The sequence below is a fragment of the Triticum urartu genome, chromosome 4 (genome assembly GCF_003073215.2).
Source record: "Triticum urartu cultivar G1812 chromosome 4, Tu2.1, whole genome shotgun sequence".
Lineage (NCBI taxonomy): Eukaryota > Viridiplantae > Streptophyta > Magnoliopsida > Poales > Poaceae > Triticum > Triticum urartu.
In genome coordinates, this window is record NC_053025.1 from 188,810,007 (window position 1) to 188,834,214 (window position 24,208).

Consider the following 24,208-nt stretch of genomic DNA (forward strand, 5'->3'; position numbering starts at 1 on the left):
CCCGGCCAGCAGCTTGGGCGGAACTGTCAAGAAGGTCAGCTCCTGCACGTCGACATCGCCGGGATCCTTGCTGCTTGTCACCTCCATTTCCACCTTGACAGCGTCGGTCGTGCCTTTGGGCTCCCCCGGCAGGCCGTTCACCCACAGCTTGGCCACATAGTGCGGCAGTGGGGACGCCCCTGCTCTGATGCAGATGACCGACACGACGATAGGCGTGCCAATGTCGAGCACGCCGTCGACCAAGAAAAACGCGTGGCGGTCCTCCTCCGCGAACAGGAAGAGCCATGGCTCCGACAGTGGCACTTGCAGCTGGAGCACCTTGTCGTACTGGATCCTGTGCACGGGCATGGGATGCGCGGTGCTGATGTGGTGGTAGAGCGCCGGCGGCGGGCCTTCGTAGCCGCAGACGGGCACGGGGCATTTGCAGGGCACGAGCGGACACACGCTCTAGTGATCGGCGAGCTTGTGGTAAGTGACGTATCGGTGATCTCGCCCTCCTCGTGCACAACCATCTCTCGACTTGGGCCGAGGTATTACAAAGCTTTACCGTCACATATTTTATACTACTTCAAGGTGCATTAAATCAACACATGCAAGTATCAAAAGGAGAGTCACGGCATGCATGCATGCGTTGTAATTAATGCATCGGTAAACGCAAATTATTGAAATATATTGAGTGTAGTGCTTTGATGTGTCGCGTCAACTCGTACATCAACGAGAAGTTTGATTATCCTCTCCCTCCCCGACTTAACTACACCTGCCTTTGGCTGTATGACAGGTTGGCCACACACCTGTCGGGCCCACCTGTCATACACGCAAAGGCTGGAGCGTCCCTCCCTCGCCCATGAGCGTGGTGGCTGGCAAGACTAGGAGAAGCTTTCGCTACATGCTCTCCCTCCCGCACGCGGTGGACATGCAGCAGTTCAATCGGTGTCAGATGGCCAGAAGCATACAGTAGTACTCCTCCAGTGCAGTAGTACTCCATCATTGTTTGACTTCCCGAAGAGGCGAAGAGCCAAGCGCAGCCCGGACGCTCGTGTATATACCGCATCATTCTTTACTCCTTCTTACTACTCCGACATGTGGGAGAGCCAGCATCCGGGTCGACGTGTCATGCACCAGATTAGAGTGCGGAACGGAAGGGGGGCATCACCCCGGTCGGAGCGCCAGTAATTCATGACTATAGTGAGTGGTCATATCACAAGTCTTTCCAGCAGTAACGCGCCGTCAAATCACACAGCCCCACTCGCTCAACCTCCTCGCCTCTCTGTCAAACCGCCTACCCAAAAACTGTCGCGCGTACTGCCCGGGAAAAGCCCCGCCCTCAACTTTTAACTACGAGGAAATAGTTCGAGCTTGTTCGTTCTATATAAATACAATAAGTACTATATGTTTATTCACCTGTGGGGTTGTTCAATGAATGGAGGGGTGGGGAGCACAAGTGAACAATACTGTAGTACTACTAGTAGTAGTAAGTAGGAGTCGTACAGTAGTCACCTTAAATAGAGAATTTCTTTTCTTTAATGCCACGTACACAAATTGAAACGCTTGTTGTGGAGAGAAAAAGATGATCACTCCACTATATATGGACGCAGGGGCCTGAACGCTTGCTTTACTAGGGTTGCTCTCTTCATTCTCTCATCCTCTCCAGATATAAACAAGACAGCGGTAGCGACATTTTCTCTCTGCTCACCGCTGGTCACAGATCCGGCCGGATCCCATCGGCCGGTGTGTGTAGAGGACTAAAAGGTGCATCGTTCACGCGGTCATCGCCGCTGAGGGAGGAAACCCACAGCTGCCGGAGGGACCCGATCCTCTGCCCGTGCCGTTCTCTCCGACACAGCGCCGGCTCGGGAGGTCCTCCTACCCTTCTTCCTCCCTGCCGTATTGTCCGCAGATCCGACCTGCCGCCGCCTACATCCCGGCGACCCTCAGGTATAAGTTCTTCGAAAGCGGCCTTGCTCTACTGCCCCAGCTCCCCACGTGTCTGCATGTGCATCTTTTTCTACTCCCATCAGCTCTTCCAAAGCCACCTAATTTTTTAGTATTATTAGAGGTAAAGCTACTTCATGTATTCGAATCTAGGGCTTTGTTCAAACAACGAAGAAAGGGGGGGAAGTTGTAGCATGAATCTAGGACTTGATTCAAAGAGGAAATAATATGGTGAAAGTAGTAGAGACCGGATACCCAACCGGTCTCTTGGCTGAAAAGGGAAATAATGGGAAAATGCGGTACAAACTGGATAAGGAACAGATCTATTATTGGTTGAAAAAAGGATAGGAAGTGGCGGCTGGTGGACAAGTCAACAGAGTATGTCCAGGATTAGATTTGCTGCCATCACATAGTAAAAGGTCTCCAGGATTAGATTTGCTTCCCTCACATAGTAAAAGGTCTCAGGATTAGATTTGCTGCCCTCACATAGTAAAAGGTCTCAGGATTAGATTTGCTGCCCTCACATAGTAAAAGGTCTCCAGGATTAGATTTGCTGCCCTCACATAATAAAAGGTCTCCAGGATTAGATTTGCTGCCCTCACATAGTACAAGGTCTCTAGGATTAGGTTTGCTGCCCTCACATAGCATGAACAAACTCGACATCACCACTTTATGCCTCCTTGTAGGTACATTGTGCTGATGCGTCCACTATCGCATGTTCTTATACCAACCTTTTGTTGTTGTTAATGTAAGGGCTTCATGTAAAATGAAGCGATCACACTGTTACCTTAGGGACATGTCTAACCAGTGTTATTATTAATCTAATGCCTCCAGTGATAAGATGCAATTAAACTGTGTTACAAATGGCACTCCTGCTGTTTTCCCCAGTATGATAAGTAAGTTGCTCCTTTACGCTACTGAGTGTCCTGGTGTCCCCACGGTCCCATGCCCTTAAACCAACTCTTTAGCTGCTGTTGATTTACTGTGTCTGGTAAACAAGCAATGCCACCATTAAAGTAATCCCATATTTGAGGAATCTCATTGTTGATCATAATGCTTCTGGTAACATGAAGCATTGCTTACGTTTTAAAATTTCTACTGTCCTTGCGTGATTGCCATGAACATAATTAAGATGCTTCTTTTCATTTTGTATATGTTTTGTATATTCTTATTGACCAGCAACTGTTTACTTTCTATCTTTTTGTGCAGATAGGGATATGCATTTCACCTTGTTGCTATTGTGACCTTTTGGTGAACTGCACAAAACACTTTTTTTGGAATGAGTGTCTTGTGCAGTTCAACTAAAATGTCACGTGGGCAACATCTCTCAATTTTGGTGGAACTGCACAAAATGGTGATTGGAGTTTCCAAAATCTCCGTCTAGTTCTGCTGGTAATCTCGTGCAACATTTTATTAGCCTTTGCAAGATGAGCCATCACTGTCACCACAATGGCACTTTATTTTAGTGGAACTGCACAAAAGGATAACAAAGTTGTACCTTACATGAGCTGGACAGCCAACCTTAATGTTCCTCAATTTTAGTGCAACTACTAAAGAAGAACCTGCCAGCTCACGAGAGTAAGTAATTCTTGCTAGCTGAATGATGCAATCTTTGCTTCATTTCAGGTGAACTGCAGAAAAAGGCACATGAATTGAATCATGGGAAGTCCAGGCATGCTTCATCCGAGTGGAGCTGCAGGTTGAGTAAAGGAGGCCACTATTAAAGTGAAATCATGCTCTCCTGGTTTGTGCTATGCAAACAGGAATACTCAACTACAGATGTTGTGATGGTCAAGAGCATTCGGTTGGTTCTGAATCTTGCAAGCTGGGAATCAGTGAGATGTGTAGGCATCTTTGTTGTACTTATTATTTGAATCTTATTTGTTGGTTCTGAATCTTGCAAGCTGGGAATCAATGAGATGTGTAGGCATCTTTGTTGTACTTATTATTTGGATCTTATTTGTTGGTTCTGAATCTTGCAAGCTGGGAATCAATGAGATGTGTAGGCATCTTTGTTGTACTTATTATTTGGATCTTATTTGTTGGTTCTGAATCTTGCAAGCTGGGAAACACGGCATGATGATGCAGAGGACAACAACCATAACAAACAGTTCAAACTTGGTAGTATTATCTTTGTGAAAGTGCGACAAATGTGCTGATCGTGTGCGTCCTGAGAATAATAATTCTAATTGTTGTGCATGTTGATCCTGTGGCACTGATAGAACGAGCGAATGCATTGCTTGTTTTAAGTATAAATTTCTATTAGAGCTAATTAAATTTAAGTAAAGTGACCACTAACTCCTGTTATTACAGTACCAATACAGACCCGCTCATGAACCGACGTGTGGCCGAGGGTGCATCTTCTGTCGGGCGTGTAGCGGACGAGGGAGGGGTATTAACTGTTGTCGCCTATACACACTCAGTTTACTGTTGAATCCAGTTCCCCAGGAGCTGAAAAACGAACTGCTGCCGCCGCCTACACACTCGTTCACTCGAAGAGACTCCAATGGCGATCCGAGGGGTGAGCCTGTTGGATATGGACTTCAGCAAGGAGTTCCCCTTTGAGTTCGCCGTTCAGTCCTATGGCTGCACCAAGTTGAATGTGATGTACACCAACGATACAGACTCGGTGAAGCTCTGCCTCGCCTCAGTCCTATGGCTGCACCAGGTTCTAGAGCATTCGCCCGTTTCATCGGCAGCGCTGACTGCACCTTCGCTACGGTGGAGAGAAGGAAGAACACGACGATTCGGCCATTTGGTGCAACAAGCTTGTCGACATCCAGAAGCAATACAAGATCATCAGCAACGGGCAGGAGAAGGACTTCGTGATTGACCTCGCTGAGACCATCATCGACCCCTGATACGCCAACATGAAAGAAGACAACCTGAACACGTGGGAGGTACCTCTGAATCTAGCCTACATAACCTACGCGGCCAAGGACGCATACGCATGCTACGACATGTACATGCAGATCTTGGACATGAGGGCATGTCTGCTTCCCTTAACCGACGAGTACACGGACAGCCGCAGCGTCATGATCAAGCGTGCCAGGAAGGTCTAGATGTTGTACTTTATCTGTTTATAAGCACCTTTATCATCTGAGTGTTTCATGCATTAGCCTATGTGTCGTAATTATCTGTTTTGTCCGAAATATTTTTTTTAAGAACCCATTAACCTGATTGCTTTTTTTAGTGGCTATTTGCTTATGTATGTAAACTAGTTCACTTGTCCGTAAAAAAAACTAGTTCACTCGGCTGCCGTGCTTTGAATCTCCTTCCTCCCAACATATTCCCCTCCTCAGGTGGACTCAGTAGGTCTCTGAATTTTCTCCCACTTTCTTTTTCGATGTAAACTAGGTTTTCTCCCAGTACTTTCCCCTAGAACCAACTCAACTGTCCCACGTCTAGCCTAAAAAATAATAATACCCCACGTACTATTAACTCATCAAATTAAAATGATATTTTATTTCATAAGTTGAAAGTTCTTACAAAATAATAATAATAATTGTTTATATATAACTTGGCAAGTTAACTCCTAGTGATTGCGTACATAAGCTTGCAAAGATTTTACTGACGTGCAATCATGTGTTTATGTTTTTATAACATTCTCCGTCTAGCCCAACATGATATTTTCACCCAGCCCAGCAAGTCCGCGGATTTCGAGAAAAATGCAAATGGGATTTAAACGGGCTGCATAGATGCTACATCATTGTTTCACCCAGCCCATCAAATGGACTAAAAAAACGTTCCCCCCGCTAACAGGTTGGACCCACCAGCTATATCTTCGCATGCAAGGAAGTGCCTCCTTATTATGCGCAAGATAACGATGTCCATCCAACGGCCGTAGTGCTTCTTCAACCTCTGGTCTTCTTGCTCCAGCCGCCCAAAGCAGCGCCGGTCGTGCCGCATGCTCCTGCCTCCCGTGGCCGGCTGTGCTGCCGCGGGGGCCTCACCGCCCCTACTATTCCCACCGCTGGCTAGGCCCTGCAGCGACGGCAGCCTCACACCGCAGCCGAACTAGTGAACCCTCGTACTCCTCTCCGTGCGGGCTACCACTGCCGCGTCGTCCCCTTCCTATGCCTCGCCGTCGTCCACCGCCGTGGTGCTCTCCGCGCGGCGTGGTCAACGTGGTCAAGGAACGACTTCCATCGGAAGAGTACTGTACGTGGAGAGGCTGACAGCTGGGTCCACGGCCACACCCCAGTTTTTTTTGTGATTTGCCAAGCAAGTCGCTTTGTCAGGCCTGTTGGGCTGCAAATCTTTCAAGACGAGGAGAGCTTTGATTCGGCTGGCCGAGAAAATGGCTCATCAGTAATGAGAAATGGGTTGTACATTTTTAAAACACATCAAACCGGCAATTAGTTTCAAATATCTTTTTTTTTCATTTCAAGATTTTAAATTACATTAATTTTTATGCGTGGAGAATTTGTTGGATTTATATTGATATACATTTATTTTTAAAATCAGTTTGAATGTGAGTCAAAATTTCGGGATCAAAAACAGTTCGGACCGCACCGAAATATGCAAAATTTTGTATAATTTTTTAACCGTGGCCACAATTTGGGCTGTAATGCTAACAAAAAGAATATGGGCTCCAAAAAAACCTTAAGAATTAGCAAATGGGCTGAAAATTATTAGAAACAATGGCAGATGAGTTGTATGCTGTTTTCCACAGATTTGAGGTTCTCCTAAAAAAAAGGTTGACGCACAAGCAGTGACTGTTGGATGTCCATCCAACGGTCGTCGTGCTTCTTCAATCTCTGCTCTTCCTGCTCCAGCCGCTCAAACAAGCGCCGGCGGGACTGCCTGCTCCCTCCTCCCCGCGGCTGGCTGTGCTGCCGCACAGGCCTCACTGCCCCACCATACTCCCATCGCTGGCCTAGCTATCCCTATACTCACCCACACCTGCTGTTATTCTCCGGCGACGGCAGACGAACCAGTAAACCCTCGTACAGTCGTACTCCCCTCCGCGTGGGAAACAAAAACAACGGCCGAGTCTTCCCTGCCTATGTGTCATTCCCTTCCTAGGCCTCGCCGTCGTCCACCGCCCTGGTGCTGTCGGCGTGGCGTGGTCAACGACCGACATGCATCTGAAGTGGACTGTACGTGGAGAGGCTGACAGCTGGGTCCACGGCCGCACGCAAGGAAATGCCTCCTTATTACGCGCAAAATAATGATTTCCTCCACCTGACATCTGGGACCCACCGAAACGGCCTCTGTATTTCACGAAAAAAAGTTCCCGCCGCTGACAGCTCGGACCCACCAGTTATATCTTCGCACGCAAGGAAGTGCCTCCTTATTACGCACAAAAAAAATGAATACTCCCCCTGCTAGCTGGGACCCAGTATAGTGGGCCTACTAAGTTGACGGGGACGAAGGGCTTTGTTAACTTAGTCAATATGCACGATTCTAGCTCGACTGACCGTACGATGTCCATCCAACGGCCGTAGCGCTTCTTCAACCTCTGGTCTTCTTGCTCCAGCCGCCCAAAGCAGCGCCGGTCGTGCCGCCTGCTCCTGCCTCCCGTGGCCGGCTGTGCTGCCGCGGAGGCCTCACCGCCCCCATACTACTCCCACCGCTGGCCAGGCCATCCCTACACTCCACTCACCCACACCCCCTGTTATTCTGCGGTGACGGCAGCGCAGCCGAACCAGTGAACCCTCGTACTCCTCTCCACGTGGGCATCCACTTCCACGTCTTCCCCGGCTCCGCGTCGTCCCCTTCCTAGGCCTCACTGTCATCCACCGCTGTGGTCAATGTGGTTAACGACCGAATTCCATCGGAAGAATACTGTACGTGGAGAGGCTGACAGCTGGGTCCACGGCAGCTGCAAGGAAGTGCCTCCTTATTATGCGGAAAATAATTATTCCTCCACCTGACAGCAGGGACCCACCGGACGCCCACCAGTATATCACGAAAAAAACGTTTGCCCTGACTGCTGGGACCTACCCGACGGGCCACCGTATTTCGCGAAAAAAACGTCCCCCCTACTGTCAGCTCGGACCCACCGGAAGTGCCTCCTTATTACGCACAAAAAAATGAATACCCCTGCTAGCTGGGACCCACCTTGGTGGGAGGCTGACTTGTGGGCCTACTAAGTTGACGGGGATGGAGGGCTTTGTCAACTTAGTCAATATGCACGATTCTAGCTCCAGTGACCGTACGATGTCCATCCAACGGCCGTAGTGCTTCTTCAACCTCTGGTCTTCTTGCTCCAGCCGCCCAAAGCAGTGCCGGTCATGCCGCCTGCTCCTGCCTCCCATGGTCGGCTGTGCTGCCGCGGAGGCCTCACCGCCCCCTACTATTCCCACCGCTGGCCAGGCCCTGCGGCGACGGCAGCCTCACACCGCAGCCTAGGAAGGGGACGACGCAGAGCCGGTGAAGACGCGGTAGTGGATGCCCACGCGGAGAGGAGTATGAGGGTTCACTCTGCGTCGTCCCCTTCCTAGGCCTCGCCGTCGTCCACCGCCCTGGTGCTCTTGGCGCGGCGTGGTCAACGTGGTCAAGGAACGACTTCCATCGGACGTGGACTGTACGTGGAGAGGCTGACAGCTGGGTCCACAGCGGCAGTAAGGAAGTGCCTCCTTATTACGCAGAAAATAATGATTCCTCCACCTGACAGCAGGGACCCACCGGACGGGCCACCGTATTTCGCGAAAAAAACGTTTCCCCCTTGACTGTTGGGACCCACCAACTACACCTTCGCATGCAAGGAAGTGCCTGACAGTCGGGACCCACCTGGTCGAAGCATACGTAGCGCTGTCATTCTGGTCGCGAACGTGTACGTACATATATACTGGTGGATGTAGAGGCGCGCACGTGTCGCAGTAGAGGCGGCCAGGGTGCAAGAAAGAAAATACGGCCACGTATGTGTACATACGGGCGGGGTCTCAAACGCCTACTCGCACATACGTACGGCGAGGGCTCGTGTACATGGCTGGGTCGGAACGGGGCCTGGCGTACCGCACAACGGAGGAAACGGACCTCCTACGGTCGAAACGGGGGTCCTGTTGATCGGGAGGGGTGTGGCGTACCGCAAAATGAAGGAAACGGACCTCCTACGGTCAAAATGGGGGTCCTGTTGATCGGGAGGGGTGTGGCGTACCGCAAAACGGAGGAAACGGACCTCCTACAGTCGAAACGGGGGTCCTGTTGATCGGGAGGGGTGTGGCGTACCGCAAAACGGAGGAAACGGACTTGTGTTGGAGCGCTACGGTCGAAACGGGGGTCCTGTTCATCAGGAGGGGTGTGGCATACTGCAAAACGGGACTCCATGGAATACTGTTCATCTCCATCGTCGACCCCCCTCCAGCCTCCACGAGCTACTGTTCATCCACCGTCGACCTCCTCCAGCCTCCACGGGCTCCTGTTCATCCAGCCTCCACCGCGCGCTACTCCACCGGCTACTGTTCAACCACCCCTCCACCGTCAACTGTTCATCCAACCCTCCACACCACGGGGTCCTGTTCAACCACCCCTCCACGAGAACCCCCCCACCGTCTACTGTTCATCCTGCCCTCCACACCACAGGGTCCTGTTCATCCACCCCTCCACGGGCACCCCTCCACCGTCTACTGTTCATCCAACCCTCCACCACACCACGAGGTCTTGTTCATCCAGAGGCAATGCCACCGCTCACTGTTCATCCAAACCCCCCGCAACGCTCACTGTTCATCCCATCGATCGGCTTCAGTTAGCAGTAGTAGCCAAGGAATCGCTCGATCGGGTTCAGTTAACAGCCATCGATCGATCGCTCGGGTTCAGTAACGCGTAGCCTGCAGTGCAATCGCTCGGGTTTAGTTAGAGCCCAACGCCTTGCTCAGGTTCAGCTAGAGCCAACGCCTCGCACACACGCGCGTACGTGTACGAGAGAAACGCGCATCGCTCGGCCCCCGACCTCCCACCGTAACCGGGAACTCCCCGAAATTTTCCTCCCCCTCGCTTCTACCACGGTTTTTCCGTCATGGACGGCCCAAAGAATGTCATGCAGCTGCGTCTCCGGCCCGCCCAGGACGAAAAGCCCATTTTCTGTCATGATTTTTTGTCATAGAAGTAGGAGCCCACCACATCTATGATGATACCGGGTTTTGTCACAATTATCGTCATAGAAGTGTCATATGTATGACAGAATTTTTTTTCGTTCGGCCCAAAATGTCACGGATGTGTCTTTTTTTTTTGTAGTGTATGATATGGCCATCATCATCTTGTGCCTTTTGATCTCCATCTCCAAAGCACCGTCATCATCACCATCGTCACCGGCTTGACACCTTGATCTCCATCGAAGCATCGTTGTCGTCTCGCCAACTATTTCTTCTATGATTATCGCTACCGCTTAGTGATAAAGTAAAGCAATTACATGGCGATTACATTTCATCCAATAAAGCGACAACCATATGGCTCCTGCCAGTTGCCGATAACAGTGTTACAAAACATGATCATCTCATACAACAATTTATATAATCACGTGTTGACCATATCACATCACAACATGCCCTGCAAAAACAAGTTAGACGTCCTCTAATTTGTTGTTGCAAGTTTTACGTGGATGCTACGGCCTTCTAGCAAGAATCGTTCTTACCTACGCATCAAAACCACAACGTAGTATAGTGATTGCTTTTTGATCTTCAGAAAGAACGCTGTTCATTGAAACCGATTCAACTAAAGTTGGAGAAACACACCCACTAGCCACCTGTGTGCGAAGCACGTTGGTAGAACCAGTCTCGCGTAAGTGCACGCGTAATGTCGGTCTGAGCCGCTTCATCCAACAATACCGCTGAATCAAGAATCAACTAATGACGGCAAGCAATATATATATACCCACGCCCACAACTCCTTTGTGTTCTACTCGTGCATATAACATCTACGCATAGACCTGGCTCGGATGCCACTGTTGGGGAACGCAGTATTTCAAATTTTTTCCTACGATCACGCAAGATCTATCTAGAAGATGCATAGCAACAAGAGGGGAAGTGTGTCCACATACCCTCGTAGACCGAAAGCTGAAGCGTTAAGTAACGCGGTTGATGTAGTCGAACGTCTTCGCGATCCAATCGATCAAGTACCGAACGCACGGCACCTCCACGACCTGCACACGTTCAGCTCGGTGACGTCCCTCGTGCTCTTGATCCAGCTGAGGCCAAGGGAGAGTTTCGTCAGCACGACGGCGTGATGACGTTGATGATGAAGTTACTGATGCAGGGCTTCGCCTAAGTACTACAACGATATGACCGAGGTGGAAATCTATGGAGGGGGGCACCGCACACGGCTAAGACAACTGTCAACTTGTGTGTCTATGGAGTGCCCCTTCCCCCGTATATAAAGGAGTGGAGGAGGGGAGGGTCGACCCTCTCTATGGCGCGCCCCAAGGGGGATTCCTACTCCTAGTAGGAGTAGGTTCCCTCCTTCCCTAGTTGGAGTAGGAGAAGAAGGAAAAAGGAGAAGGAGAGAAGGAAAGGGGGGCCGGCCCCCTCCCCAGTTCGGATTGGGCTTGGGGGGCGCCCCCCCCACTTGACCGCCTCCTTCTCTCTCCCACCATGGCCCATTAAGGCCCATTGACTCCCCGAGGGGTTCCGGTAAGCCCCCGGTACTCCGGTAATTGCCCGAACCTATCCGAAACCATTTTGGTGTCCAAACATAGCCTTCCAATATATCAATCTTTATGTCTCGACCATTTCGAGACTCCTAGTCATGTCGGTGATCACATCCAGGACTCCGAATTAACTTCAGTACATCAAATTACATAAACTCATAATACTGATCGTCATCGAACGTTAAGCGTGCGGACCCTACAGGTTCGAGAACTATGTAGACATGACTGAGACTCACTTCCAGTCAATAACAAATAGCGGAACCTGGATGCTCATATTGGTTCCTACATATTCTACGAAGATCTTTATCGGTCAAACCGCATAACAACATACGTTGTTCCCTTTGTCATCGGTATGTTACTTTCCCGAGATTCGATCGTCGGTATCTCAATACCTAGTTCAATCTCGTTACCGGCAAGTCTCTTTACTCGTTCCATAATGCAACATCCCGCAACTAACTCATTAGTCACATTGCTTGCAAGGCTTATAGTGATGTGCATTACCGAGAGGGCCCAGAGATACCTCTCCGACAATCGGAGTGACAAATCCTAATCTCGATCTATGCCAACTCAACAAACACCATCGGAGATACCTGTAGAGCATCTTTATAATCACCCAGTTAAGTTGTGACGTTTGATAGCACACAAGGTGTTCCTCCGGTATTCGGGAGTTGCAGAATCTCATAGTCAGAGGAACATGTATAAGTCATGATGAAAGCGATAGCAATAAAACTAAACGATCATTTATGCTAAGCTAACAGATGGGTCTTGTCCATCACATCATTCTCTAATGATGTGATCCCGTTCATCAAATGACAACACATGTTTATGGTTAGGAAACTTAATCATCTTTGATTAACGAGCTAGTCAAGTAGAGGCATACTAGGGACACTCTGTTTTGTCTATATATTCACACATGTACTAAGTTTCCGGTTAATACAATTCTATCATGAATAATAAACATTTATCATGATATAAGGAAATATAAATAACAACTTTATTATTGCCTCTAGGGCATATTTCCTTCAGCGCCATCTAGACCTAGTGTGCCTCCCCCCTTGGTGGCCACCGCCCCCACCCTAGGGGAAGCCCTAGGGCGACACCCCTCCTCCCTTCCCCCTATATATAGAGGCATAGAGGAAGGGCAGCCGCACCCTTTCATGCCACGGCGCTGCCCTTCCTCTCCCTCGTAGTTCCTCCCTCTCTCAGAGTGCTTAGTGAAGCTCTGCTGAGATTGCTCCACCGCCGCCACCGCCATGCCGTCGTGCTGCCGAAGAACTCAAGCTACTACTTCACCATCGCTCGCGGATCGAGGAGGTGAAGGCGGTGAAGGCGTCATCAAGCCGTACGTGTGTTGAACACGGAGGTGTCGTCCGTTCGGTACTTGATCGGGAGTTCATGGACGGATCGTGATTGGATCACGAAGACGTTCGACTACATCAACCGCGTTTCTTAACTCTTCCGCTTAGCGATCTACAAGGGGATGTAGATGTGATCTCTCCTCTCGTAGATGTTCATCTCCTAGATTGATCTTGGTGAGCGTAGGGAATTTTTTGTTTTCCATGCAATGTTCACCAACATATTTTGACTTGGAATTTAAATTTGAACTTGAACTCGGTCTGAATCAAAGTGAAGTTTAGCAATATTAATTGTGACATGGCACCATTAGGGGGACTGTAGCATGACACCGGGTGTGTTACAGGAGGGGGGAGGGGCGTCATGACCTCAAGCACTTCCTGGGAGCCGGAGATGTTGGGGACGGGCGTTGACGAGGCGTGCGTCGTGGTTGAGACTGACAGATCGACAAATGGGATAACCACGAGAGGGTTACCGACGCTTGCAACACCCAACACTAAGATCATCTCCTCCACCTGAGCGCATGATCTCTTGAGATACCACAACAACTGCCCATTGGCAGACATGGCATCTCACTCTGGTGGTTTGACAGCGGGCGTGGCGTCGTCACCGGTGGAATTGGAGGAACTGGGAGAAAAATTGGGGAAATTTTGAGGGCGAAGGGTGGTGCGTGACTCTGTATACCAGATGTTAGGTACCAGATATATCTATCACACGATCTATAGCATTCACACATGGATTCTTGTCTCAGTAGCGATTACAAGAGGAATGGATACACGAATGTTGAGGAAGGGGGTGGAGGTAGGAGAAGAACAGAGAGCAGCCGCCGCCGAGTTCGTGATCCACTGGATACCTTGCCTAAAGCCTCGATCCTGGTACTTGTAGCCGTCAGGGTTGTAGCTTCTGCAGCAGCAAGGCAGTCGGGCCTAGCCCATACCTATCGGCCTAGGATAGGAGGAATGTTGACAGATCTGGACCGTCGGTAAGTTTTATCGGACGACGACTCTAAATCAGGCACAGCGCCAAGGTGGGTAGGCCTGAACCATGGCTCCCGCCTGTAGTTTTTCTTCTTCTTCTTAAAGCACCCCTACATTGTTTACTTAAAATGCTCTAAATCTATGTGCTCGCGTCCCTTGATGTTCTACGTCTTCCATTGGCCCCCCTTATATAAGTTTTCAGCCTGGGTCCTTGCTCTAAATTGCTGTGAGAAGGCGTAGTTAGTTGAGTTTTACTTTTGTTTAATTGATTTGATAACATTTAAATAAGTTTAACTTAAAAACAATAGAAATATAACTAATCTCGAACGGAGAGAGTAAGAATTGCAAGTGAGACCCAAAGCCCGAAACAAACAAACAAGATCTTGCCCGAAACAAACAAACAAGATCTTTGGTCAAATGCAGGACCAATACGTGAATACACTACTGTACGAAGGAGATATCTCAAAAATTGACCGCTCCACTCCTGTAGTCCTGTTCGTTGAAGTTGGAGGTCGAGGCTGCCGTCTCCCATCATCCACGCCGAGAGTCCAAGCTCCAAAACCAAACCAGAACCGTTTGATCCGTCAGTAGCCGCGGCCGCCGGCGATGGAGAAGGGCAAGGGCCTCGCCCGCCGCTGGGCAGTGGAGCTCCACGACGCATCTTCCTCCTCATCCTCGCCTGCCTTCCCCGATCCCCCCGGCTTCACCAGATCTGCCCCGGAAGCGGTACCCCGCCCCACCCCCCTGCCCTCTTTTCTGGAACTGTTCCTTCGCTCGCTCGGACAGTAGAATTTACGTGCTGTTTTTCTTGGCTCTCAGGACGACGCCGCCAGCGCGCGGCAGCGCAAGGAGACCGAAGCCGCCTGGAAGGGGCAGGTTCGCTCGATTCCCCGATGCTCGTCGTAGTAGTCTCCTAGCGAGATAGATCCAGGGATTAGATACTCCCGGAACTGTACCGATTCAGTGTGAATTGGCCAACTTGTCTAGGTCTAGCATAGAAGCAATTGAGGAGGAACCGGATCTCAGCGCTTCCTTCTGGGCTGATTCCCCGAGTTCACTTGCTTGATAATCTCTAGGTTTTGGGCAGTCCTAATTGAAGTTCATGCGGTCTTGCTCTGAGCAGAAAGCCTGGGAGGTGGCGCAGGCGCCCTTCAAGAACCTGATGATGATGGGTTTTATGATGTGGATGGCCGGGAGCACAGTGCACCTGTTCAGCATTGGCATCGTCTTCTCTGCTCTCTGGCAGCCCTTCAACGCACTCCGATCTGTCGGGAAAGGTACTGTCTTGAGTCAACTGAATTTTTAGTATGGGTTGCTTGTTCAGTTGAAGAGATTGCTAACTCTGCTACTTTAAGACCCTTTGTTCAGTCATTTCTGATTTATGTTCTTTGCCTTAGTATTGGTGTGTAGGTTAATGTTAGGAAGGCTATAGGGTAGTGCTTGTGATTGGTGAACAGTTATACCTGCTCTGGCTGGGTACAACAACAACAACAACAACAACAACAAAGCCTTTAGTCCCAAACAAATTGGGGTAGGCTAGAGGTGAAACCCATAAGATCTCGCAACCAACTCATGGCTCTGGCACATGGATAGCAAGCTTCCACGCACCCCTGTCCATAGCTAGCTCTTTGGTGATACTCCAATCCTTCAGGTCTCTCTTAACGGACTCCTCCCATGTCAAATTCGGTCTACCCCGCCCTCTCTTGACATTCTCCGCACGCTTTAGCCGTCCGCTATGCACTGGAGCTTCTGGAGGCCTGCGCTGAATATGCCCAAACCATCTCAGACGATGTTGGACAAGCTTCTCAATTGGTGCTACCCCAACTCTATCTCGTATATCATCATTCCGGACTCGATCCTTCCTCGTGTGGCCACACATCCATCTCAACATACGCATCTCCGCCACACCTAACTGTTGAACATGTCGCCTTTTAGTCGGCCAACACTCCGCGCCATACAACATTGCGGGTCGAACCGCCATCTTGTAGAACTTGCCTTTTAGCTTTTGTGGCACTCTCTTGTCACAGAGAATGCCAAAAGCTTGCGCCACTTCATCCATCCGGCTTTGATTCGATGGTTCACATCTTCATCAATACCCCCATCCTCCTGCAACATTGACCCCAAATACTGAAAGGTGTCCTTCCGAGGTACCACCTGGCCATCAAGGCTAACCTCCTCCTCCTCACACCTAGTAGTACTGAAACCGCACATCATGTACTCGGTTTTAGTTCTACTAAGCCTAAACCCTTTCGATTCCAAGGTTTGTCTCCATAACTCTAACTTCCTATTTACCCCCGTCCGACTATCGTCAACTAGCACCACATCATCCGCAAAGAGCATACACCATGGGATATCTCCTTGTATATCCCTTGTGACCTCATCCATCACCAATGCAAAAAGATAAGGGCTCAAAGCTGACCCCTGATGCAGTCCTATCTTAATCGGGAAGTCATCGGTGTCGACATCACTTGTTCGAACACTTGTCACAACATTATCGTACATGTCCTTGATGAGGGTAATGTACTTTGCTGGGTCTTTGTGTTTCTCCAAGGCCCACCACATGACATTCCGTGGTATCTTATCATAGGCCTTCTCCAAGTCAATGAACACCATATGCAAGTCCTTTTTTGCTCCCTATATCTCTCCATAAGTTGTCGTACCAAGAAAATGGCTTCCATGGTCGACCTCCCAGGCATGAAACCAAACTGATTTTTGGTCACGCTTGTCATTCTTCTTAAGCGGTGCTCAATGACTCTCTCCCATAGCTTCATTGTATGGCTCATCAGCTTAATTCCACGGTAATTAGTACAACTCTGAACATCCCCCTTGTTCTTGAAGATTGGTACTAATATACTCCGTCTCCATTCTTCTAGCATCTTGTTTGTCCGAAAAATGAGGTTGAAAAGCTTGGTTAGCCATACTATCGCTATGTCCCCGAGACCTTTCCACACCTCAATGGGGATACAATCAGGGCCCATCGCCTTGCCTCCTTTCATCCTTTTTAAAGCCTCCTTCACCTCAGACTCCTGGATTCGCCGCACAAAACGCATGCTGGTCTCATCAAAGGAGTCGTCCAGTTCAATGGTAGAACTCTCATTCTCCCCATTGAATAGCTTGTCGAAGTACTCCCGCCATCTATGCTTAATTTCCTCGTCCTTCACCAAGAGTTGGCCTGCTCCGTCCTTGATGCATTTGACTTGGCCAATATCCCTCGTCTTCCTCTCTCGGATCTTGGCCATCTTATAGATGTCCCTTTCACCTTCCTTCGTGCCTAACCGTTGGTAGAGGTCCTCATATGCCCGACCCCTTGCTTCACCAACAGCTCGCTTTGCGGCCTTCTTCGCCATCTTGTACTTCTCTATGTTGTCTGCACTCCTATCCAGGTATAGGCGTCTGAAGCAATCTTTCTCTTTAATCGCCTTCTGGACATCATCATTCCACCACCAGGTATCCTTATCTTCGCTTCTCCTTCCCCTGGACACTCCAAACTCCTCCGAGGCCACCTTACGAATGCAAGTCGCCATCTTCATCCACACATTGTCCGCATCCCCTCCTTCCTCCCAAGGGCCCTCCTTAATGACCCTCTCCTTGAACACCTGAGCTACCTCCCCCTTGAGCTTCCACCACTTCGTTCTAGCGACTTTGGCACGCTTATCCCGTTGGACACGAATCCGAAAGCGGAAGTCAGCAACCACCAGCTTATGCTGGGGTACAACACTCTCTCCAGGTATCACCTTACAGTCTAGGCACGCACGCCTATCTTCTCTTCTCGAGAGGATGAAATCAATCTGGCTAGAGTGTTGGTCACTACTAAAAGTCACCAGATGTGATTCTCTCTTTCTAAAGAGGGTGTTAGCTACAATCATGTTGTAGGCTAGAGCAAAGCTTAAGACATCTCCTTCTTGATTCTTGATGCCATAGCCAAAGCGCCCCCATGCGCCCCTTCAAAACCTGTGTTAGATGTACCCACGTGGCCATTGAGGTCTCCTCCTATGAAGAGCTTCTCACCAATCGGTACACTCCTAACCATGTCTTCCAGGCCTCCCCAGAACTCCCTCTTGGTGTTCTCATTGTGGCCTACTTGCGGGGCATATGCGCTGATAACATTGAGAACCAAGTCCTCAACTACCAGCTTGACCAAGATAACCCGGTCCCCACGTCTCTTGACGTCTACCACTCCATACTTGAGGCTCTTGTTGATCAAGATGCCTACGCCATTTCTGTTTGCAGCCGTCCCCGTGTACCACAACTTGAAGCCGGTATCCTCCACTTCCTTCGCCTTCTGTCCTCTCCATTTGGTTTCTTGGACGCAAAGGATATCAACACCTCTCCTCACCGCTGCATCAACTAGCTCTCGAAGCTTCCCTGTCAGAGACCCTATGTTCCAGCTACCTAAACGAATCCTCCTAGGCTCGGCTAGCTTCCTTACCCTTCGCACTCGTCGAGTCAAATGCGAAGACCCTTGCTCATTTTCCACTACATCCGGGCGCCGATGTAGCGCGCCACTAAGGATGCGACGACCTGATCCTCGCTCACTTGCCACCGTATCCGGATCAAGATACGGCGTGCCACTTGGGGGGTGACGGCCCGGCCCTTGCCCATTTTCCACCACACCCGGGTTCCGATGTGGCGCGTCGCTGAGAGGGTTACGCCCCAACGAAAATCTTTTGGGTTTCATCTCCATAAGAGTGGCTGAGTTTTTACGTTGGCTCGCCAAGCCTATCACAACCCTCCTCCTTTACCCGGGCTTGGGACCGGCTATGTTGAGACAACTTAGGCGGAGTTCTGCTCTGGCTGGGTACATATTTGATTTTCATGTTCTGATATACTTCCTCTGTAAACTAATATAAGATCGTTTAGATCACTAGTGATCTAAACGATCTTATATTAGTTTATAGAGGGAGTATATTCGATTGGCCCTGATGCCTGATTGAGCAAGCTAATTTCTTCAACCGAAATTTTTCATCAACCAACTCCCGCAGCAACATGTGGTGTATCCTCTAGTTATTACAGCGCACTGGGCATAGATCATGAACAGCAGAGATAGTGTGCTGCTCTGTGTTGAAGTTGCTTCTCACACCTCTATTCTCTATCATCTTGCACCCTTCCTGTCTCATAGAGGTGTATCACACCCTATTCTGGGAGAGAACACACACATGTTACTCTTGTGGAAGAAGAGCACTTAAAACACAACAATTATGCTTTTGGCCACCTTGGCCTTTTCTTGTTCTTGCTATTTATTCCCTCTAAACAAGTCGGTCACAAGGATGGATTTATACAGGACGCACACAACATCTTTGATTCACTGCTTTCATGAACTCCCACATGTTCCATCTAAGTGCATGCGTTCTCCCAGTAGACTCATGGATGCACACTGTGCCATTGCATGCAAGCAGCTAATCTACTCAACGAGCGACTGTTACACCTGTAAGGAAGCTAAAAGTCTAGGGTGCTATGCTCACATGCATGCACATCTTGAGTCAAGTTAACTCCAACAGTCGATTGTCAATGCTGTTGATTTCTGTAGTTAAAGTGGGTGGTAACTGATGTTACTATGAACTCAGTAAAGCATTAACATATAGGCTAGACATGTATGCACGTAGATACCGGGATTGGGGTTGATGTTATCAATGATGGTCTGGGTCACTCGTTGGTCGGTCTAGGTTGGCCGTCAGGATGGAACCATGTCAGCGATCCAGGTCAATAGGGACAAGAAGAGGGGATAGGGAGAGATAATATTAGCCTTGTTGCAAGTGATGTGTGAGCAGTTCTGGCTTACAGTAGTAACACCAATGACTAGATGCGGTGGTAGTTAGTGATGGTGAAATGTAACGGTTCAGCTAATCTTAAGCGCCCTCTCATCCATCTCCACCTGGATCGGAGACCTGGTGCTGTCCCAGCATCGAATCTGGCATGAACCTGATTGTGGATCCAGACATTGACATTGGTCTTGGTAACTGTGGACTATGGTCGCTCATACATCAAGTCGTTCTTTTCTGTGGACAGCTTTAGCTGTTTGAATAATATTTGATATTGAAACACATTTTTTGACAGGGAGGATACATTTAATTATGTGTTGACCAAAACCATTTATTTGCTTATGTTTGCTCCATGGTAAAATTGAACGCAGATTTCGAAGTTATCATTGAAACTGGATAACCATCCTGGTTTCTCTTGATATAATAAGTGGAAAGAACTTCTCAAAAAAAAGTGGAAAGAACAATTTTTGTTTTGTAACACTGCATGACTCACCCAGTCTGATTCTCTTGGGTACAAGAAATATATGCTTCTATTGTCTATTACCATATTCCAGAGATGTGCTAATGAGCCTTTTGGGCATGATGTACCAAAATATGATTACCTCATTGTCCACATGATTCAGGATTGTGTTAATGAGCTGTTTCTTTTCTTTTTTAAATTTTAATTATGCATCTTTGCAGTTTTTGAACCATTTAAGGACCCAAGGGTGGATACACTTGCACCTAAGTTGCTCTTCACTGCTCTCAACTTGGCCGCTATGGGTTTGGGTGTTTGGAAGGTTAGTATAATAACAGGTTAAGCCAGAATCTGCATATATTTCTGTAAGCACTTCAGACACGTGATTATTTTGTTCTACAGCTCAATACATTGGGTCTTCTTCCAACAAATGCATCAGACTGGGTATCTTCACTGTCTCCTGCTCGGGTATGTTGCTAATACCACCTAAATTATTTGTTGTTTCTCAGTGCCATATTCTCATTGTTTTTGACTTGTGACTAATTGGCATGAGAAAATAGAGGAGCTTGCCTAATATAAGGAAATGTAATCAAATCCCTAAACAAATTATCCAAACGAGTGGTGCAACGCAATACACCTTATATTTCGGGTTTTTTCTCAAAAATCTATACACCTTATATCAAGGAACGGAGTACTTTTTTCATTGGCTTTTGGCTGGTGCTCACTAGTGTTTTAAAACTATTCTCTGATAGTAGCTTGTATTGGTCTCAGTTATGTATGTATGATAACCAGATGGAATATCGTTTATCTATTCAGGGCGCTGCACCCTTGCTATTGTTAGATATTCCTATCAACCAACCATCCCAAAAGACCGATCTGATAGGAAGAGGAGATACAGAATAGCAACACCCCCCCTCATCTTCACATCTGACGTGGATATGGAATAATCAACACCTCCCCTCACGCCTGACTTGGGTGAGGATAAATGATTGGGAGAAATGCGGGGACTGAGACTTGAAGGGGGGTGTTGTATCTCCCACCCAAGTCAGGTGTGAGGGGAGGTGTTGGTCATTCCATATCCACGTCAGATGTGAAGGGGGGGGGGGGTGTTGTGTCCTCTTCCTAACAGATCGGTCTTTTGGATAGATGGTAAGATGACTATATCTTAACAACTATGGGGCTTGTGAACTGGGTTAAAACATCTATCTCAACTAATCTCAGTAGAACATACTTTGTCAAACAACAGTGAGATTCTGTTTACCACATTATTAGGCGGTCTAATGAGGCTGGTTGAACTGGTTTGGATTTTCCAGTCGGGTTGATTTTGGTGGTTTGGAATTGGTTGAAGAAGATACCAGTTTGGCTTTGGGCATGGTGTACTGAAAAACAATCAAAATCGAGTTGGGTTGTGTTGAGAATTTTTGGGTTGAGAACGGTTTCAAGTTCAACCCATGGGTGGAATCTGTTTGTTCCTGTGGCTTTGAGCAGCCCACACGTTTGCCTCCTTGCCTGTGGTCGAGTGTTAGCTGCCATGGCATCTGTCCTCCTCCAGCCTGGGCCTTCTCCATATATTGACATCAAGCTTACCTGAATCCTTTATGCTTGCGAAACAACATTAAAGATTTCTTTCAGAACTTCCTTATCTGTGAAATAATGATCATTCCCAGTAAACCATGCTACAGGGCACTGGTAGATCTTTGCGCTTCTGTTGATAACTATGTTGAATAAACATTTTCTTAAACTACATGTGCAAGATAGACACTACTACTGCCTTTGGCCCAGCAAAATTAATCACAAATGCATCAAAACATCTTGTGACTGGCTGCAGAAGTCTATGGCTCGTATCATTTCCTGTTTTACATGATAAAAATCGAAGTTGAAGAAGTGTAGATGTTATTTGTGCATTTTGCCATCGCCTTGCACTTTCCTGACCAAAGCGCACGCTTAAGCGCAATTATGCGCACATTAAGCGCAATTGTGAGCTAGGTGTTCTGCTATGCCTAGAGCCTAGGCGCGGCACTTTTAACAATGGTAAAAATCCATGCTGCAATGTGGTCCCACTTGAGGTTTAATTATGGATTACCTGGATAATGATATCTGCATTGTAGTTGGCCCAACATGTCAACTAATTAGCCGAAATGTAGGTTCTATTATAACCCATAATGCCTATTGAAAAATCTCACGTTCACTGCTGTAACTTGTGCTAAATTTAATCAATTCCCACAAATTGTTAATACCTTTTTGCCTCTGGGTGCAACAAGATGCCTAGTCAATAACATGTTGATTTCCAATACTGTAATAGTATAGTTTGTATGGATTTGTGAATGTGTATCTGCATATGTAGGTTGCTTGAACTGATTGAATTATTTTTCTCAATGGCAGGAGGTTGAATATGCTGGTGGAGGGATCCCCTTGATGTAATGCCCCTTATGATCTTCAATTGGTAAAACTCTTTAGTTTTAGTACTTGGAGGATGGTATCTGTACTAAAGCGAAATTTACCCTGCTGAAGGGAGAGATTTTATGCGGGTTTGTTGTATTTTTTGTTTCACATGTACCAAATTCGGATTGATATCTATAGACAAATCACAGGCTTAGCTAAAGATAGCTTGCTCATTTTTTTTATCTTTTCTGCTTACCATGTCTGATTCAATAGAGAAGTTGTTGCTAACTCTCCCATTCAATGTAGTGGACGAACTTCTTTGTTTTGTTCAATTAATAGCTGTGAGATTTGTTGTTGGGTTTAGCTGGTTGAATTGACATTTGAACTTATGGTTTATTCTGCATGCAAGAGTGGTGTTTTTGAGTGGCTACCCTCCACTGTACTCTATACACAAGATGGTCAGAAAAGGAAAAAAAAAAACTCCAGTCAACATTCCTAAATTCTGAGTTGTGCAGCTGCATGATTTGGGCGTGGCGAGCGCACACCTTGCGCTGCTGTGGCTCATCTTCCTAAGACAAACAATTATGTGCCAAATTATTTGCTTCCCTGCAGCAATGTTGAAAACTTATCTGTGACATGCCATCTGCAAGCTGAAAACAGTCTGCTATGATCGCTGAGTATGGTGCTCTTATATCTGTTTCACCTTTGCACGCTTCAATTATCTTCAGGCAGTCCGATTCCATAATAACTCTAGAAAATCCCAGTTAGTGAACCAGAGCGAGATCACGCAGTAAAGCAAGGGCTTCCGCGGGGGCTGCATCATGTGTGTGCACCAAGTTCTCAGTTTTTTTTTGGAGCGAAACCAAGTTCTCAGCTACACCCGACACAGCTGGTCCTCGTGCATCACGTGTGATCGCTGCAGATGAGCAAACAACATGAATTGGACTAAGAAGTTGCCCTTTTCCTCTAGTTAGGGTTTATATGTCCTCTTGTCGCTTCCGGCGGCGTTGAGAAAACTTGTACTCCGCCATCGCTGATCGGGACCGGTAGACTCGGGTTAACTACGGGGCGGTCGTTGAGACTGCTTCCCAGCCTTGGCTGAGGGATGCGACCTAGCTCGTGGGGTGAGGAAGATCGGATCGGGAGCTCTGGACATGGCGAATCAAGGCGAAGGGTCTACGTCGGGAAGTAAGGGGAAGATCGAGGACCTGATGAAAGAGTTGGCCTTGAACGAGGAGGACCTTGACGACGTGGTGTTCGATGAAGAGAACGCCCCGACGGCGAAAAAACTCAGGTGGATGATCCTTGTTCGGGTGCATATGGATAAAGAGTTCAGTAATTACTGGTTCTTTCGCAATATGCGCTCTGCGTGGGATTTGATGAGGCCAGTAAAGATCAAAACCCTTGAGGATAACTTATTCCTCATGCAGTTCAACTGCCTAGGCGATTGGGAGACGGTCACACATGGAGGGCCATGGCACTTCAGGGGGAATCCGGTGGTTATAGCTCCCTATGATGGATTCTCTAAGCCGATATCCATTGAGTTCAACACAATTGATATTTGGGCAAGGATCATGACCTCCCAATAGGTTATCATGGTATGGTGAAGGCTTTGGCGTCCAAGATTGCAGAATTTGTAGATGTAGAGCCGTCCTCATTTGATCTTGAGGGTAATTTTTACAGAGTTAGGCTCAGGCTCGAAGTCCGTAAACCATTGAAGAAAGCAACTTCGCTGGTTAGAGGTGGGCAACGAGAAATA

General features: G+C 48.1%; 1 protein-coding gene across 1 annotated transcript; it reads left to right on the forward strand.

The window, feature by feature from the left end:
* Positions 1-14,340: 14,340 nt before the first annotated feature.
* On the forward strand, positions 14,341-22,812 carry LOC125551260 (ER membrane protein complex subunit 4). Its single transcript, XM_048714433.1, has 6 exons — positions 14,341-14,577; positions 14,671-14,727; positions 14,975-15,128; positions 20,292-20,389; positions 20,470-20,535; positions 22,450-22,812. Exons 1-6 carry the CDS (start codon positions 14,458-14,460, stop codon positions 22,486-22,488), a joined length of 534 nt encoding a protein of 177 aa, XP_048570390.1. The 5' UTR covers positions 14,341-14,457; the 3' UTR covers positions 22,489-22,812.
* Positions 22,813-24,208: the final 1,396 nt, after the last annotated feature.

What these genes read in the sequence shown, in the direction of transcription:
- LOC125551260 (XM_048714433.1), top strand. Translation starts at nt 14,458, where the DNA reads ATGGAGAAGGGCAAGGGCCTCGCCCGCCGCTGGGCAGTGGAGCTCCAC. An exon ending in CCAGATCTGCCCCGGAAGCG is followed by an intron (nt 14,578 to 14,670) that starts GTACCCCGCCCC and finishes CTTGGCTCTCAG; the next exon opens with GACGACGCCGCCAGCGCGCG. An exon ending in CTTCACTGTCTCCTGCTCGG is followed by an intron (nt 20,536 to 22,449) that starts GTATGTTGCTAA and finishes TCTCAATGGCAG; the next exon opens with GAGGTTGAATATGCTGGTGG.